The sequence below is a fragment of the Clinocottus analis genome, unplaced genomic scaffold, assembly GCF_023055335.1.
Source record: "Clinocottus analis isolate CAN_PGR_092001 unplaced genomic scaffold, fCliAna1.0.p SCAF_18, whole genome shotgun sequence".
NCBI lineage: Eukaryota > Metazoa > Chordata > Actinopteri > Perciformes > Cottidae > Clinocottus > Clinocottus analis.
The window spans coordinates 10,767,916-10,783,874 of NW_027175909.1; the positions used below are offsets into that span (position 1 = coordinate 10,767,916).

Sequence of the window (15,959 nt, forward strand, 5' to 3'; positions counted from 1 at the left end):
CCAGTCAAACTGATCTCCAACCAGCGTCTGGAGGAAGTGGGATGTAACCGAGTCATGGGCGGGAACCGGGGTGGCCTCTGTGACGTCAGGAGGGACACAGTTTGGGGGCAGAGCTGCAGGACGTCTCCTTCAACAACAGCGATCCCGAACCCGGACGAGGTCCCCGTCGACCCCGGACACGTGAACCCAGACCGGTTTTTATCAGACTGTTGTGCTGGAGACTTCCTAAAAACACCGGATACACCAGCAGCCGAGACTTCCGCTGGGACGCGTCGGCGAGGTGCGAGAGATTCAACGTTACCGGAAAGCTTCGGCATGTAGCAGCTCCGCGATCAGGTATGTTCCGTTTGTTGTGTGTCTGCGGGCTTCCACGTTTAAGCCGCGATTGATCGGGTTGTGGGTCAGCTGTGATGAACCAAGAGGTTGGACAGGAAACCAGCGTGAGGTCCATGAGTGAACCGTAATCTGCACATAAAATGACTAACGATGCATCCGCCATTCAGCTGCATGCCTTCATGATGTTTTGAACCTCACTGTTTCTGAATGTATTAAACATAAACTCAGGACCAGGTTAAAGTCCAGGAAGTGTCACTTTTAATCCAGACACATGTTGCAGAGGCTGTAACAAGAGCAGTATGTCATGTTGATGGAAGGGATATACTAGAGTTATATTTCTTAAATTCAACAACAAATCTGATTAAAATATTTTGGTAAATTCACTTTTTCCCCCTATTTGATGAGCATTAGTACCACATTAATATCGTCTGCAGCAATTGCAAAAGGGCTGTGCAGAGAATCCTCAGTGTTACAGCCGGACATGAACCTGCTGAGCGTCACAGTCATGCTGTAAATCCTTGTAGCAGTATTATTATGATTTTGCTGTGGTCAGGTTGGTGCAACCACACATCCACTCACACCCACACGCGCGTACACACACACACACACACACACACACACACACACACACACACACACACACACACACACACGTGGGTCTTCTCTTCAGACCCTCATAGACTTTGCCTCAAGGCTGTTTGGAAGGAGTCTTACTTAACCTAGTGTTGTTTTTATCATGTTTCTCTGATCAGTGGATGATAAATAATAATAAAATGTCATGTCACGCTTTGATTTATCGCTAATCAGTGGCAACAGAGCGAGATCCCCCCAGAGAGAGGTTTAACTGAGCTGAAGGATTAATCACATGTTGCTCTCTGTGATGGAGAGGACACTGAAGACCTTGTGATTGTTATAAATGCTTCCCCTGACTCACCTCAGCTCAAATCCATCTGCAACGTCTAAATAAACCAGCAGGCTGCTGCGGTGGTGACACCGCTCGGTTCCTGTAAATCATTAAAGCCCGACAGATGTGGGACAGATGTGGGGGCATAAGGTGGACTGGCTAGGGTCAAATGAGCAGTGTCTGCTTTGCAGTGTTGCGTGGTGGAAATCTGTTTGGAACAACTCCAACAACTAAAACGCATACAAATGACTGTTAAGCTGCTGTGTGCAGAGGGCATTTCAGCAAAGTGGGCTTCTACCGTATTTACAGTTATTGTCTTGCTCTTCCCGTTTCTTATCTGCCACTTTTCTGAATCTTGCTTTGTCTATAACATAAATGTGCATAATGGTTCTTACACACCGTTGTATTTTAATCTAATAGGCTGTAAGGCTGCCCATCATGAAGAAGCGAGCCAACAAGGTGCTGGAGGAGGAGATCTTGTGCTGCTGCGAGTATGTGAACAGAGTCGGGGAGCGCAGCCATGTGGGAGCCTGCTGCTGTGACTGTGAGGACCTGGATGACGCCTGTGACAGGTGAGCTAAGGGCTGAGAATAATCACTTTCAGCTTATGTGATTGTGGGCAAAATATTGAAATGATGGCAATTGTTTAAAAACACTTTTTATTGAGCTCAAACTTGACCGTTGACCCCTACTTGAAAATTACTCTGCCTTTGCATTGTCTGCAAAAATAACAAGGGGCCATGCCAAAGCAAAAGGCATAAACTTACATTTCATTTCTCCCTCTGTTATTGATAACAGCAAACACTATGCTGTCTAATATTATAACATGAATACAAATCAATCAATCAATTTGTTGTTGGCTGAACCCTACCTACTTTGGATGGTACAGTACCAACACACATAAGAACCAAATTGGCTAAAATAATATTTGTATCAAATTACCCCCTCACCCTAATGTTACTCTTATTAGTTACAGGATTTTACTTTGGTTTCTCCAGAACTTTTCAGAATCGTTATGGCAAACACAACCCACTATTCACAACAAAAAAACTGGCACCCCATTATCCAGGTCCCTTATTGCCTGTTTTAATATTATTCTCTTTATTATTATTCTGTTATATAATTACTTTAGAAGCCGCTAGACTTTAATAGCTTGTGTTTCAGAAATACTTCTGCAGATTTTTTTACAAACTTTTTGCACATTCAAATCATAGGTCACATATCTGTGTTCTCTGAGTAGTTGAGAATGAAGTCATGGTGCTTAAAAAAGAAAATCCACCCGTCTGCTGTGGATTATGTTATTGCTCTGCTAGTGTGGTAATATTCCCTACAGATCGTCTGACAGACTCTTTCTTGAGAGGACAAAGTTTAGAGAAGAGGCTGTGCTCTGCTTTTCATTGGAGGTGGAAAACCAAAGTTAACATAGAACACTTCTGGTCTGACATTAATCTTACCTTTCAAATATATTGCTTCCAGAAGAACAACTATTTCACTTGTTACTCTTTCAGGTTTCTAAAGAGGGAGCCTCAGAAACCTGAATCCCTGTCGCATGTGGCTGCAGTTGTCACAGACCGGATCCGTGTGCCCTGGCTGTGGGGTGGAGCCCGAAAAGTGGACCTGTCCATCATCCCTCCTCTGATTCTCCTGCCGGTCCTTCTGCACGTCGCAGCTCTCCACTTCCTGGTCGGCATGGTGGTTCTGACAGCTCTGCCCGGCCTGGTGCTGTGGTACTACTACTTCACCCACCGCAAGAAGGGACAGACGCTCTTCTTCCTCAGCTTGGCCCTCTTCTCCCTGGCGTACATGTACTACTTGTTCATCTCTGAGGTGCTTCCCAATGGGGAGATTGGTCTGGCCCAGCTGGCCGCGGTAACCGTCGGGGTCATACTCACCTTGGTCGCCCTGTTCCACACCAAGCGAGAACCCGGCATTGTGCGGCCAAACCAAGAGACCGTCCACAGCACGGTGACGTATTACAGCCCTCTGCCAGACCGAGACCCTGCCGTCAACGGGGGGAGGCAGGACGTGACCATGACCGTATCCAACCGGGCGGGATCGTCGGAGCATGCGGGGGCGGAGCACAAGGAAAGCGGCCGACGGGACCGGTGTCCGGTGTGCAGGGTGGTGCGGCCCCCGAGGGCGGGACATTGTCGGATCTGTGGTGTCTGCGTGCTGCGTCTCGACCACCACTGTGTCTGGTGGGTGCCATTAACAATGCCTCTCACTCGACCTGTCTTCACTGTTCCTTCCACTTTGTCTCACATCTCAAACACTGTCTTATCATCTCTCCTCTTTTCTACACAAACTATTCAATAAATCAACAAAAAAAAAATCTTTCAATTGTTAAAACAATGCCCTTCAGTCTTTCTTTCCAGGTTAGGTAATCAGCTCAGACTGAATGAGTGTTTGTCCTGTTCACACCGGCGGTGTCTTTTTTAAAAAACAAACATATTTGTATGTTGTGTCGAGCCAGAATTGCTTGTTCAGAAGTGAACAGCTCATTGCTATCATCCGCTCGTACACTTGCATGTGTGGTCCTGCATGTGTGTAGTGTAATCAGTACGATGTTCTGTGTGCGTCCCCTCCGTTGGTGCCCGGGTAGGATTAACAGCTGCGTGGGGCAGACCAATCACCGCAGCTTCTTGCTTACGCTCGTCCTCTTCCTGTTGACGTCGCTGTACGGGATCATCCTGGTGCTGCAGAGTGTTTGTCCCAATCAGCACTTCTTCACCGCCCTTCTCTACTGCCCGGGGGTCTACAACCAGTACAGGTACTGAGAGACCATTTGTACTCTTTGGGCGGGATAACTTTCACATTATATAGTCCCTTAAAGTTACTATTTTCCCGGATCTGAAGCCCCCTTATCCTGATGATATAGGTTTGTCAACATTAGAAAAAGGACTACAGAGAAATAAAACTTTACTTTTCACCTTATCCGATCCGTTATTGTGGGTCTTTCTTGGATAAGTCTCATTCTAAAATATTCCATTGCGTCCAAATTGATAAAAACAGCTAATCTTTCAGCCACGACTTTAAACGTCTTTTAGATGACACTAAGCTAGTCTTTCTGTACTTCAACACAACAAACTCTGACACCACCGGCACTCATCTCTTCGACTCTCACTCACGTCTCCACTGTTGGCAACAAGTCACATGACAAAATACCCCAGGATACCAAAATACCAAACAGACCAGCTCAAGAAAAGGGGAAGAAGAAGAATGTATTTCTGTTGTCAACAAACAAGTAACGAGAACTTAATAATCACTAAACTATTAGAGTACGGACAAGAGTATGTTCCATTGACGCCGTTGTCTCATGTGTTTCAGCACTGCGCTGTGCTTCACCTGTGCGTGGTACAGCAGCATTGTGACCTGTGGGCTGCTCCACCTGCTGATGGTGCAGGTCATCAACGTCAGCTACAACGTAACCGAGCGCGAGGCCCGCATGGCCCTGAGAGACAAAACCGCTCGCAGCGCCTACTGGGGACTCGTCGTGGACACGGGCGTCTACTCTCGAGGTTTTCGTGGCAACTGGGCAGAGTTCATGACCATGGGGGAAAAACTGAATCCACCCTCTCCCGTCCCAGCAGACCTGGTGTAAGAGACTGTTTGCCAACGCTGATTTGAAAACACAAGTTTGGAGTTTATGGTTGCTGTTCTTGTTCAGGTCCACTGGATGGCAGTATGGCTCTTTTCCCTCCAAGTTCCTCTTCTGCTTGCAGCAAATTGCTTTTATCACGTGGTTACAGTTATTAAGTTGCTCTGACTTGGACACACATAATAGTAATAAAGTATAACAGGATAGATTCACTGGCATTAATGTAACCCACAACTGGCATCTCCTTCATGCAGCTGTGCACACTGGCTGGCATTGATCTTTAATCTCTTTCCACTAGTCACTAGTCTCTCTGCCAAACAAATATCACCGTATCTTTCACGCTGATTGTCTTCTCTGGACTTGAACATTGTCTTTATGTCTCCTCTACATTCTAGTGCCTTGCTGGGAGACGGCGAACAAGAAAAATGTGAGAATTAATAGTTGCTCTGGTCCTCGTAGGGACGATTTCTCTGAGCACGCCGTCAGCAGCAACATGACGCCTCAATGACGCACAAAACATCTTTTCAAAGATTGTCTCACACTTTCACTTTGTCCTCCACAAACTCTTACCTGCAGTGTTCACAGATGAGCGTACCTAACTTGACCTTGTGAGTGTCATGGATTATTTATCACCAATGAATGAAATGTCTCAGCACAAGCCACATAATTGGGCAATTAAATTTCCACGGTTTGTCATTGCATTTAACATAATGAATGATCGGACAGTCATGAATATATTAGTAGTTAAGTTTATTCTCTTAGCTGGTTCAAACGGATCACTGAATTAATTAAAAGCAAATGAACCAATATGTCACCTTGAGAAGTTAGCTTTCCAGTGCTTTCCACTATCGCTGCTTTTATTAGAGGGATTTCCCCAAAGACATTAATCGCTAAAAGTTGTACTGTTCCAGTTGTGTTTGTATGGAATTATTTATTTTTATTAAATGAATGTGAGATGTGCATGTGCATTCATTTTGTGTTCGTATGCGTGTCCTCCAGAGTTGTTGAGATGTTTGCGTGCAAGTTTTTCTCCGACAGTGTGGGCTTCTCCCAGAGGCTTTACAGCGGGTAGGAGCCAAAATCAGGCAGAACTTCAGTCACTCTCCGTCCCAGCTTCTCCCGCCGCTCCTCCCTCACTCTTTCCTTGCGCAGCAGATCGGGAAGCTGCCTCCAGGCCAGCAAACATCGCCGCAGCACCCGTCTGAGGTGCAGGCAGGTGGAAGGACAGAAGGGAACAAAGCAAGTGAGCAACAAGAAACGGCATTATAGGAACCTAATGGGAGGACACAACCTAAGGACTTTTCACATAATGTCCCTCGGGGCTTATTGACAATGGCAGCCGGTGGGAATTCACCTGCAGGTGGTCATTTAGCTGACCTCACCTGAGAAGCGGAGGTTTAAAAACACTCGCATTCTGTGTCAATAGCGGCGAAATCATTGAGTTAGAGCAGTGCCACAGAAACCATTAAATTTGGGCCACAACGGAAAACTGGACTGAATAAAAATGCTGTTACGAAGCATAATTCAGACCACTTTCTTTTTGCTGATTTAAATGCATACTTTGGAGGAAGTAATCCTGCAAAAGTATTTAAATGCAAATTAAAGTTTCCACTCAGTGAATGGTCTTAACATCTACAAGCCATCTTTGCTCAAGGTTCATGTCCCTCCAACTATTGGATGGAAAAAGAGTATTATTGTGGAAAATGCTTCTTTTTTTATTTGTGTTACCCAGGGCTCGTGACCAGTTGGGCCATAAACACTATGCCACGCCAGCTAGTTTATCCATATTTAAGTTTCCACTTAAGTATCAAAACACCACAACTGACATTAAATGTGATATGAGAAGACATTTACAATGAACAGATTTGAGGCACATCGCTTAAAGAGATGATGGTGTAGATTTAATCTAATGCAAAAGCAGTTGCAGTGGAAAAGATATTGGTAAATGTTTAACAACTGCATATGCTCCAAGACCTCTAACATATTATGCAGTAACTGTTTATTAATTAATCATCTTTATTGCAAGTCAATCCTGAAAGTCTTCCTTAATAGAATAAGCCTTAAAATATCTATACAGTTAAAAATCCCAAAAATTCAAGGCTCTACTGTAACCAAACTGTGCTGATATTAAATTTTGACTTAAAATTCAGCAAGCTAGTTAAATTGAATTTGACACTGCATCCACACAGTGAACGTATGGAATAGTCATGAGCAGCAGACCTGTTATTGTGCTCCTGAGCCAGCTCCTGACGGTCCCACTCCACCAGCCTCTCCTGGGTCACATGGTCCAGCAGTGCCAGCAGAAACCTCTTCAAAGTGCGAGTGCGATAGAAACGCTGGGCTCTCTCCTCTTGAATCATCCGCCAGTCTTTAAACTGAAACATACAATACATCCTCAAAGATGGGTGGATTTTTACTGCATTTATAGCAGTACAAATCCAACATGGAACAACTTCAAGTTAGGTTGAGTGATGAGGACAGCACTAGCTTCAACGCAAAAAAAAGAAAATTGTCTTTTCTTTTTTATTAAAGACTTGGCAGACTGAAAACATGATTGAGTGTAGGTACAAAAGAAGATTAGGAAAAGTGCAAGTCACTGGCAGAAGATGGGCAAACTGCAATCCTGATTGACAATTTAACAGTGTGTGCAGGGGTATACACACTCTTTTCCAGCAGCTTAAGCTCCTCCGAAGCAAAAAATGCTGGTGCAGTTGGTCAACAGAAGCTTCCTTCTCAGAGAGGGACTCTCTTGCTGATTGCTGCCAGCCTCGTGTGCACCGCCTCAGGAGGAAGAGATTTTGATGACGCTCGGCCAGCTGGCAGGGATTGGAAAGAAAAGTGTTGATGCACGCTGATGAGTGCATCCATGCTCGGTCATACGTGCCAGGTTTAACAAAGAGGTTTTTTTATCTAGCTGTGAAACATGTATGCACACACGCTTTCAGTGAGGAACATTTTGAAGATGAAGTATTGTCAAGAGAATGCAGCTACAAAGTTGTTTCATGCTTTAGCTTGGATGAGTACAGGTACAGAAGAGTACAAGTGTGTAATTGGGTGGTGGGTTAGTGTGGAGCTTTGCCTTTGGCCTCGGGTCTTCATTTTAGCTGCCCAGTGAGTATTTTTTAACGAAACTAGGTCTCATATTTTGTATTTAATGTGTCAAAGTGTGTTGCTTACACAGCATGTGGTTGCTTGGTGGTACCTTTGTACAGTTATAATACTAATAGAGACTTCTTTGTAGCAATTTAGCAATTTGCAATCAGGCAAAATATACTAGCAATTCACAGGTATTGATAAAATGGAACAATAAATAATCCGAGCAAAAGGAATGATAAATGTAGAATTAAAAAAAAAAAACATAAATCAACCAAGAAAAAAATAGACGAAGCGCTAGAGATATTTATACCACTGGTTAAAGAAAATCTCTGAGCTTTAGTTAAGGCGACTGACAGGAAATAAGAAAGTATGAATAATCCTCTTTGAATCGCTCAAATTGAAAACAGATTAGTCCATACAGTCTTTGTCATATGGGGAAAAAAATAAGAAAAGCTTTTTAGTGCGAGACAATTGGGAAGCATTATGTCCACAAATGGTCTGTGAGTCATGAAATACATCAAGCCACAAGTAGAGATTAGAATTGTAAAAAGCATCAAAACACACATTTCCTTTCAACAAAAAAACTGATAGCTGACACACAGTACTGTATGCACGCTGGTCCATAACCAGGTAGTTTTTTTTTTTTTTTTTACTTAATTCAAATCCAGGTGTGTACCCAGTTTACCCTTGTGGGTCAGAATGTCCTCTGGCTTATTGTAATTGATTTGTAGGATGTGTGATCATGGGAAGTCTAAAGCTCTGCTTGCACAGCTTCCTGTTAAAAGTCAAGGCCAGAATCAAGAGTTCCTTCGCAAATTGTTGAGTTGGAGGACTGACAATACACTGCGTGTTGCTATCGCTAATAGCTGAAAGGACAAGACAGGTGATTCACCTGTATGTTGGCTTGTCTGATCTGAATGAGACGCTTCCATGGCGCCAGTCCTCGCCGCAGCAGCAAGTTTCTGCGGTAATGTTGACGGGCAAGCTTCAGGAGCTCCTGTTGCCTTTTCACCTGCCTCTGTTTCTCCTCTTCCCTCTGCACAGACAGAAGGAACATGTGACATGTGACAGTTCCTTCTGTGAAAGAAGGAACATGTGAAGTTTGAATCTCACCTCTCTTTCCTGCCTTTTCTCCTCCCTTTTCTTTTCCACTGCTTTGTGTTTCTCCTCCTCCTCCTCCCTCTGTCTCTGCTCCTCAGCAGCTTTCATCTCAGCCTGAAAATGTATTTAAATGTGTGTTTTTAATATTGTTTCAGACATTAAAACTGGCTTTTCTCATCCTCCAAAAAACAGTTCAGGGGTCCAGAAAACAACTCGTCAATCTCTCACCAGTTTTTCATCGTCCTTCCTCCTCCTGAGTTCCTGGATTTCTATCCTTCGTTCTGCGCGCTGACGTGCACGGGCCTCCATAGCTTCAAAGATACAAAGACGGGGGAGTTGAGCTCAAGGTATTCCTCTGTAGTACGACGAGTATTAAGAGTGGATATGTGGAGGATTACGTGCGATCTGTTCTTCGTATTCTGAACACGTAACTGGGAGGACAATATGAGTGTTGTTGTTGTGGGACTATAGACCAACAGTTTTTTTTATCAGCAATGCTATGTCTTCTTGGGCGTGATTCAGGGTCACACAATGTTCTTGAACAAAAAGGAGGAGGAAAATATGTAAAGGAAAATATGTAATTGCTATGTATGTCTGCATGTTTGTATGTGTGAGTTTGTCTATGTCCTCTTTAGCATTTAAACTCTCTGAGTGAAGGACCTTGCAGACTGACCCGTGATGATTGGATGGGAGAATGTCTGCCGTGCGGCAGCTTTCTTTGGTGGTGCACAGAGATTGTCATGCTCAACCTTTAATGCCCTGGAACAGTAACAATCACAGCCAGAAGTACCGTTACAAAGGCTCAAATCTCTGTGGGCACATTCACTTCTTATGAATGTACAAAATATTAACTTTTTCACAACTGTTGACTTTGAAACAACCCTCGCTCCTCTGTTCTCTCTCAGCATTAAAATTCCTTTGCAGCTGTTTCTTTGAATCTACTCCTATGAGACTTGTATGTGAGAAGAAAAGCTATTAAAGGATAATAACTTCTACCCCAATTCACCACGCTGAAGCTCCTGAAAACAATTAGTGTCTTCACTTTTCTAGACATTTGAGATATTAGGTCAAAAGGGTATTAATTTTTGTATAAATTATACAATCTTTAAATTTGAGCCACTAATAAAGGATTTAAGCGGTCAAGATGCAAATGGACCACTGGAACAATTTCTAAATGGTTTACTTTAGTGCAATATTTCTAGGTTTGACTAATATTCACTGAATGGTGATCGCTCACTGACCTTAACAAAATAATTAATGCTGAAATTTGCACCAGTTTCTATAAGTCACCTTTAATAAAAGGCTTATAAGTTGTAACTAATGGCTTTTAGTAACAAAAAGTACTACTGTCCGCTACTGAGGACACCATTGCCAGGTTGTAAACAAGCTATTCTTCTACAGTATGAGATCGGACCTTCTGGGAAAATGCCACAGGACATATGGACATCCATTAACTAAGTATTTATTCACATTCAGGGGTGTAGAATTAGGAGCCAAATGTATAGCATTTAGGGGGATTTATTGGCAGAAATGGAATATAATAATAATTTCTGTCTTTAGTGTATAATCACCTGAAAATAATCACTCTTCAAAACTTTCCCCTCGCTGGCAACCCAACTATTATTCTTGCTAGTAGCTTACAGTTGCTGTTAAAGCAGTGGTAAACAGTTTATTAACCATATACAAAGCCATCAGTTACAGCGTATATATATAGGTGAATATAATGCACCCACATCTAGAGCTTTTGTGCCACCTCAACATTTTGCAGTGAGCCTACCTCTGCTCTGTGAGTTCACCGTTGTGGCTCTTTGGTCTTGATGCTCTTAGCATTGATAACTGGGTGAGCTGTGAGGTTTTCTCCATTTCCAGCTCCAAACCCATCACGCTCTGCTCCTCCTTCAGCTGTGCAATCTGCTCTTGCTGGTCCTTCAACAGCTTCCTCTGCTGTGTGATGATCTGCTGCTGGACGCTGTGTCTGTTCTCAAACCTGCTGCCCGGCGACACTGCTTTTTTGGAACGGGTAACGGCGCCGCCCTCGGCTCTCTGCTGTGCGCTATGGAGCTCAGCAGCAGTCGGTGCTGCATGGCGTCTGGTCACTTGCCATGGCTGAGTGGGCTGGGCCACAGCGCCCGCGGGGCTCTTATTATGAGGTACTGCACAGGCGTTGGGGGCTAAAGTGCTTGACCTGTGGTGATCCTCCTACAGAGAAGGCATAAAAATGATATTGTATTTGAAAGAAATACACCGTAAAACTGAAGGGGTATAACATAGATACAGCGGCCCAGTGCAATTTTATCTCCTGATATATAATCAGCGAAGGCTTGATATTGAGGTTGGCCTCTTTATTGACCCATCCACCATGAACTCAAACTTCATCTCTTGTTCTGTTTCTTCAGTCCCTCGAGCTCTGTGCCACTATCCTAAACCTCTTGCATTCTTTCCATCTGCTCTATGCCTTCACATCTCCTATTCACACCACCCCCTCCTTTACTGCTCTCGCTAACTAAAATTTTAAATATTTCAGACTAGGTTTTAAGAAAGGTTCAGGCCATGCAAGCAGGAGATTTGGAACGTATTTTATAATGATCACCTGCCAAGGATAGAGCTGATGTTTAAGTCATGATTTCACTTAGTGTGTAAAAATGTGATGTAAGGTCCTTTTCAGTGGGAAGCATCAACAAAGAGGTTTAATGAATCCCTTTACATTGTGATGATGATTTGTGAGTGGCTCTCTCACCTCCGCTGGGGCCTCAGGCAGGTTAGATGCCTCAGCTGGGTCCATATTTGCCTGAAAAGTTGGGGTTTCTGTGGACGTGAGTTTGCCTGTTGATGCCGCGTTAATTAATGCAGCCATCTTGCGACGGGTCTCCTGCTGCTGGGCCAAAAGCTCACGTTGTTCCTTCTCTATCCGACACCATAGCTGCCACTCAATCAGACATCGCCGAAGTAACCGCCTTCGGTCACTCTCCACAGCCAGCTGGCGTTGTCTGGAGGAAACAAATGTCTTTTTCTTTTCACCACAAATTATTGCTTAGTCAAGGTAACAAGGATCAGCGACTGTCTTCTAGGTATACTGTCATAATTATCGATCAAATTTTTAGCATTATGTCATTTGTGGTTATAGGCAGGATTTATACAAGGATCAGAACCTTTAACATAATTTCATTGAGGCTCTTGCCTGTTTTCAGCTCGTAGATCCTCTTCTGTTCTCACCACCTCTCGCTGCTGATGTTCTGCCCACACGACTGCCCGCCACGCACGCCAAGCTTTCAGCTGCCGCTTCCAGTCACAGAGGGCCATGGCCTTCCCTAAACGTAGCCTTCGGTCCAACACAACCGAATACCATCCAGAGAAATGCCTCTGTAGACGCTAAAGCATGCGCATAAATGCATGCAAACATGCAGATCCACGAAATTAGAAAAAACTTTCATTGATTTATTTGCTGGACCAACCTGCAACACTCACAGTACAACCAACCTTGAGATTGACCATGTGAACCATGGTTTGAAGCTTCTGTTCTTTATAAAGTTGCTCTCTATCCTGCAGCCACTGGTTTGTGAGAGGCGCAGGAGCTGACTGGAGGCTTCTGGCTGCCCTTTGCCCTTCCTCTCTCTCTTTTTCCCTGTGGAACAACCATACATATACTCCACTGTCTGCCAGGGCCCATGCAGGTTACCAGTCATCCACAAAAGTTCAGATAAGAAAAAGGTGACCACGCGGCCAATTTACTAGTTACATATATATTATTGTTTGTAAAAACACAAAGTATAAACCAATCATACAAGTTTTACATAATTGTGCACCTGGCATGTTGGCATCGTGACTGGCATTAATTGCTTTGAACAATAGATGTTTATGATGAAAGTTACCTGAGGACACTTAAGCTGGGTCACACTTTGTGAGAGATTACACAGCAGTTTCATGGTGCTGGCCAAGAGCTTATATATATTCTCTCCACAGGGAAACTTTCCCAAAACTAGTTGTGTCAGAGAGCTGGCTTAGGTCTCTTGATCCAAGGGTTTTCACAGTCTGAGACGGTAGAACTCTCCTGACAAAGCTTCGAAGCCCCGCTTATAGACGATAAGCTAAGTGCTTCGGCACAGGGGTTGCTGTGAATACCTTACCTCTGTCGAACCAGCTGTTCCAGGCCTCTCCTCTCCTCCATCTGGCGTCGTAGTGTCACCATCTCCTGCTGCACCATATCCTCCTGTCTACGTGCCTGCTGCCTCTTTCTTGTCTCCTCCTCTCGCTCCCTCCTCTTTGCCTCCTCTTTTGCGTCTCGCTGAGCCGCCCTCTCTTCCTGTTGCCTCTGCCTCGCAGCCTCCTGCCGGGCTCTGTTCTCTCGCACCTTCAGCAATCGGTAGCAATTAATGGAAGTGAGAACACAACTTGGGTGTCATTCCGACTGATTCAACTTTCACGGTGACAGTTTTTTAACCCAAAGCACTCACGTCTCCTTATATTTATGAAATTAAGAATCACTTTAGTGACATACCTGCAGGTGTCGTGCTTCCATGGTGACAATTGGATCTCTGAACTTAATCCTCTTTTGTCCAGCATCCAGCGCCAGTTCCTCCATCACTCCAGAGTCTAACACCTCTTGCTCCATGAGGTCTTGCACGAACTTGTTAACAGCACTTTGCTCATCCTCCCCAGCCAGGCAGTTGTACAGATCTTTGCACAAGTGAGTGTGAATAAGAAGTATTATATCACAACTGCGGAGTTTCTAAAATGAAAATCACTAGTAATGCATTCCATTAACATAATATACGATAATAAGTATTACATCGTGCTATTCCTTTAAATTGTATCTACAATAACCTTTGAAATATTCCATTAATATAATACATAATAATGACTAAATATTTCATTGTACTACTTTAAATTGTATCTACACTAACCTTTGAAATATTCAACCTTTAGGCTTTAATTCATTAGTCTCATTCATTTTGATTTGTCAAATGTAAACCATACCATTACCATATAACTAGGAAATCTGAACTGATCGTGATTAATGTAATAAGGAAGCTCAAGTTAGTTGGTGACCGCTTTTGTCCACGCTAAGTACCATCAAAGTTGCTGTAGTTAAGGGCAGCAGGCTGAGCACTAGCCAGTACAACGGGGCTTCTCCTCTCATCGCAGCACATCAGATCATCTTCCTCCTCCACCTCCAGCTCCAGCCGCAATTTACTGTTCAGCCAATCACCAAGAAGAGCCTGAGCTGCAAGCAACCACCCAAATATCATTGTCGGCCTGCAGCTGATGCACAGACTCAACTATATTATGTAGGTAACACCTCTCTAGAGACACACTATATTTTTGTATGGGCTGACCTACCTTCACTGTAAGCGTCATCATGATCTCTTAACTGGTCAGAGCTTTGCAATGGTACAGCACGGCTGTCGGTCCCTGAACGTGGCTTCTTGTGGGAGAAGACTTCAGATACAGCAAACTCGGAGGCCACCTCCACACGCAAAGGACAAGAAAATAGACTAACTAATGATTATTTTCAATATTAATTAATCTATGGATTATTCAGTTACTTGGATAATATCCATCAGTCAAAGGTGACATCGTCAAATTGCTTTAGTTATCCAGTCCATAAAGTCCAAAACCCAAAGAAATTCAGTTTACGATGATAAAAAAAAATACATCATGAAAATACTGATATTTACAGCAGCTCCAAATAAGTTCTCACCTTTCTCCACTGATCAATATCACCATTTTTATCATTCATCTGTTGGGAGAATAAAAGAAAGCTGTGAGCTGATATTGTTAGCAAGAGAACCCACAGGGCCCTGAGTCTCATGGTCACCTTTGCCTGTTTAAAAATGCCCAGACAAGCTCACTGACACCTTGAGCTGTGGACACAGTGTGCATAATGATGGGCGAGCCAATGCACAACGCGCAAAGCTTAGCCTTTGCCTTAAATCAGCAGATTACTTTAAAAAAATATTTCCCGGTGCTTTACTCGTATAGCAATTCAGCAATCTCTGTGTCAGGTAGCAGACATATGAGGCTGCGGGCATCATCTGAGAAAGCCCATCAACTCCGGCCTATAAATTCTAAACCATCCCCCGACATGAGCCATGCGTTCATAGTAATAACACTGATATGCTTTTCCTTCATTAATGAATCCAATATACTAGAGTCCTTTTTACGAGTATGTTGGATCTCTTGAGGGGATTTGATAATCCTGGGTCTAAAAAATGGCAATAGAAATAGATTGGAAAAAATATTTTATGACAGAGAAAAAACGAGGTAAGCTCGAATGTATAGTTATTATCTAGAATAGGCTTCATTTCCTCTTTCCGATTATAATTAAAAGCCCCACCTCTCAATTTAACACAAATTCAAAGACTGAATGTACCTTGTTCGCAGATGTTTTCTTGCCGAACCCCCGCCACCTGAACAGGTGAGGATTGTGAGCTGGGAATGTCATCATCTGCTTCCTTATAGAACTGTACCTCAGCTACTATAATATCACGATATTGTCCTCTTCTGCCAACAGACACACACGACAACTATTTCACATCCTATCAACAAAAAGTGTTCAGAAGTCGTCAGAACCCTCGCTCAAAAAAAGTCCTGTAAACAAAACTGCCATAAAGTTGAATCGCACAGGATTCTGGTTAATGTAGTCTAATAACCATTTGTTCCAGCCTTAACGTCGCCGCAACGATGCATTTTAGGACTACGTGAACCACTGCCCTTGCTTTGTGGTTCTTGGTAACCATGGCAACGTTATTCATTTCTCTAGCTGAGCCAAATTTGTGCTTAAATGTAATGCAAAGTAAAATTAGAAATACAATGAATCGAGTAACATAACGTATACAAACTATTTTACAAAGCAAAACAGTATACAAACTGTTTTGAATAAAAAGGGGAGACCGCTTTTTGTCGAGTGCTGCCTCGGCAGTTGGT

The 15,959-nt window shown here is 43.5% G+C and overlaps 2 protein-coding genes across 2 annotated transcripts; one reads left to right on the forward strand and one right to left on the reverse strand.

Annotated features, from left to right (window-relative positions):
* The first annotated feature begins 105 nt into the window (after positions 1-105).
* On the forward strand, positions 106-6,128 carry zdhhc23b (zinc finger DHHC-type palmitoyltransferase 23b). The gene is made up of 6 exons (XM_068581950.1): positions 106-336; positions 1,661-1,812; positions 2,749-3,438; positions 3,843-4,010; positions 4,568-4,837; positions 5,234-6,128. Exons 2-6 carry the CDS (start codon positions 1,679-1,681, stop codon positions 5,274-5,276), a joined length of 1,305 nt encoding a protein of 434 aa, XP_068438051.1. The 5' UTR covers positions 106-336; positions 1,661-1,678; the 3' UTR covers positions 5,277-6,128.
* ccdc191 (coiled-coil domain containing 191) lies at positions 5,572-15,919 on the reverse strand. Its single transcript, XM_068581948.1, has 17 exons — positions 15,406-15,919; positions 14,734-14,772; positions 14,373-14,508; positions 14,104-14,256; positions 13,531-13,709; positions 13,160-13,383; positions 12,513-12,657; positions 12,214-12,404; positions 11,773-12,022; positions 10,813-11,234; positions 9,709-9,794; positions 9,264-9,346; positions 9,048-9,149; positions 8,827-8,970; positions 7,502-7,654; positions 7,059-7,213; positions 5,572-6,039 (listed from the first exon to the last, which is right to left on the reverse strand). The coding sequence occupies exons 1-17, from the start codon at positions 15,478-15,480 to the stop codon at positions 5,898-5,900; spliced, it is 2,679 nt and encodes an 892-aa protein (XP_068438049.1). The 5' UTR covers positions 15,481-15,919; the 3' UTR covers positions 5,572-5,897.
* Positions 15,920-15,959: the final 40 nt, after the last annotated feature.

Bases quoted from the DNA above. Each gene is read 5' to 3' on its own strand.
- zdhhc23b (XM_068581950.1), top strand. From the start codon at position 1,679: ATGAAGAAGCGAGCCAACAAGGTGCTGGAGGAGGAGATCTTGTGCTGC. The intron at 1,813-2,748 runs GTGAGCTAAGGG...TTACTCTTTCAG, and splicing joins CTGGATGACGCCTGTGACAG to GTTTCTAAAGAGGGAGCCTC. The intron at 3,439-3,842 runs GTGGGTGCCATT...GTGCCCGGGTAG, and splicing joins CTCGACCACCACTGTGTCTG to GATTAACAGCTGCGTGGGGC.
- ccdc191 (XM_068581948.1), bottom strand. From the start codon at position 15,480: ATGATGACATTCCCAGCTCACAATCCTCACCTGTTCAGGTGGCGGGGG. The intron at 14,257-14,372 runs GTAGGTCAGCCC...GGTTGCTTGCAG, and splicing joins TGATGACGCTTACAGTGAAG to CTCAGGCTCTTCTTGGTGAT. The intron at 9,795-10,812 runs GTAGGCTCACTG...TTACTGTTCCAG, and splicing joins GGTGAACTCACAGAGCAGAG to GGCATTAAAGGTTGAGCATG.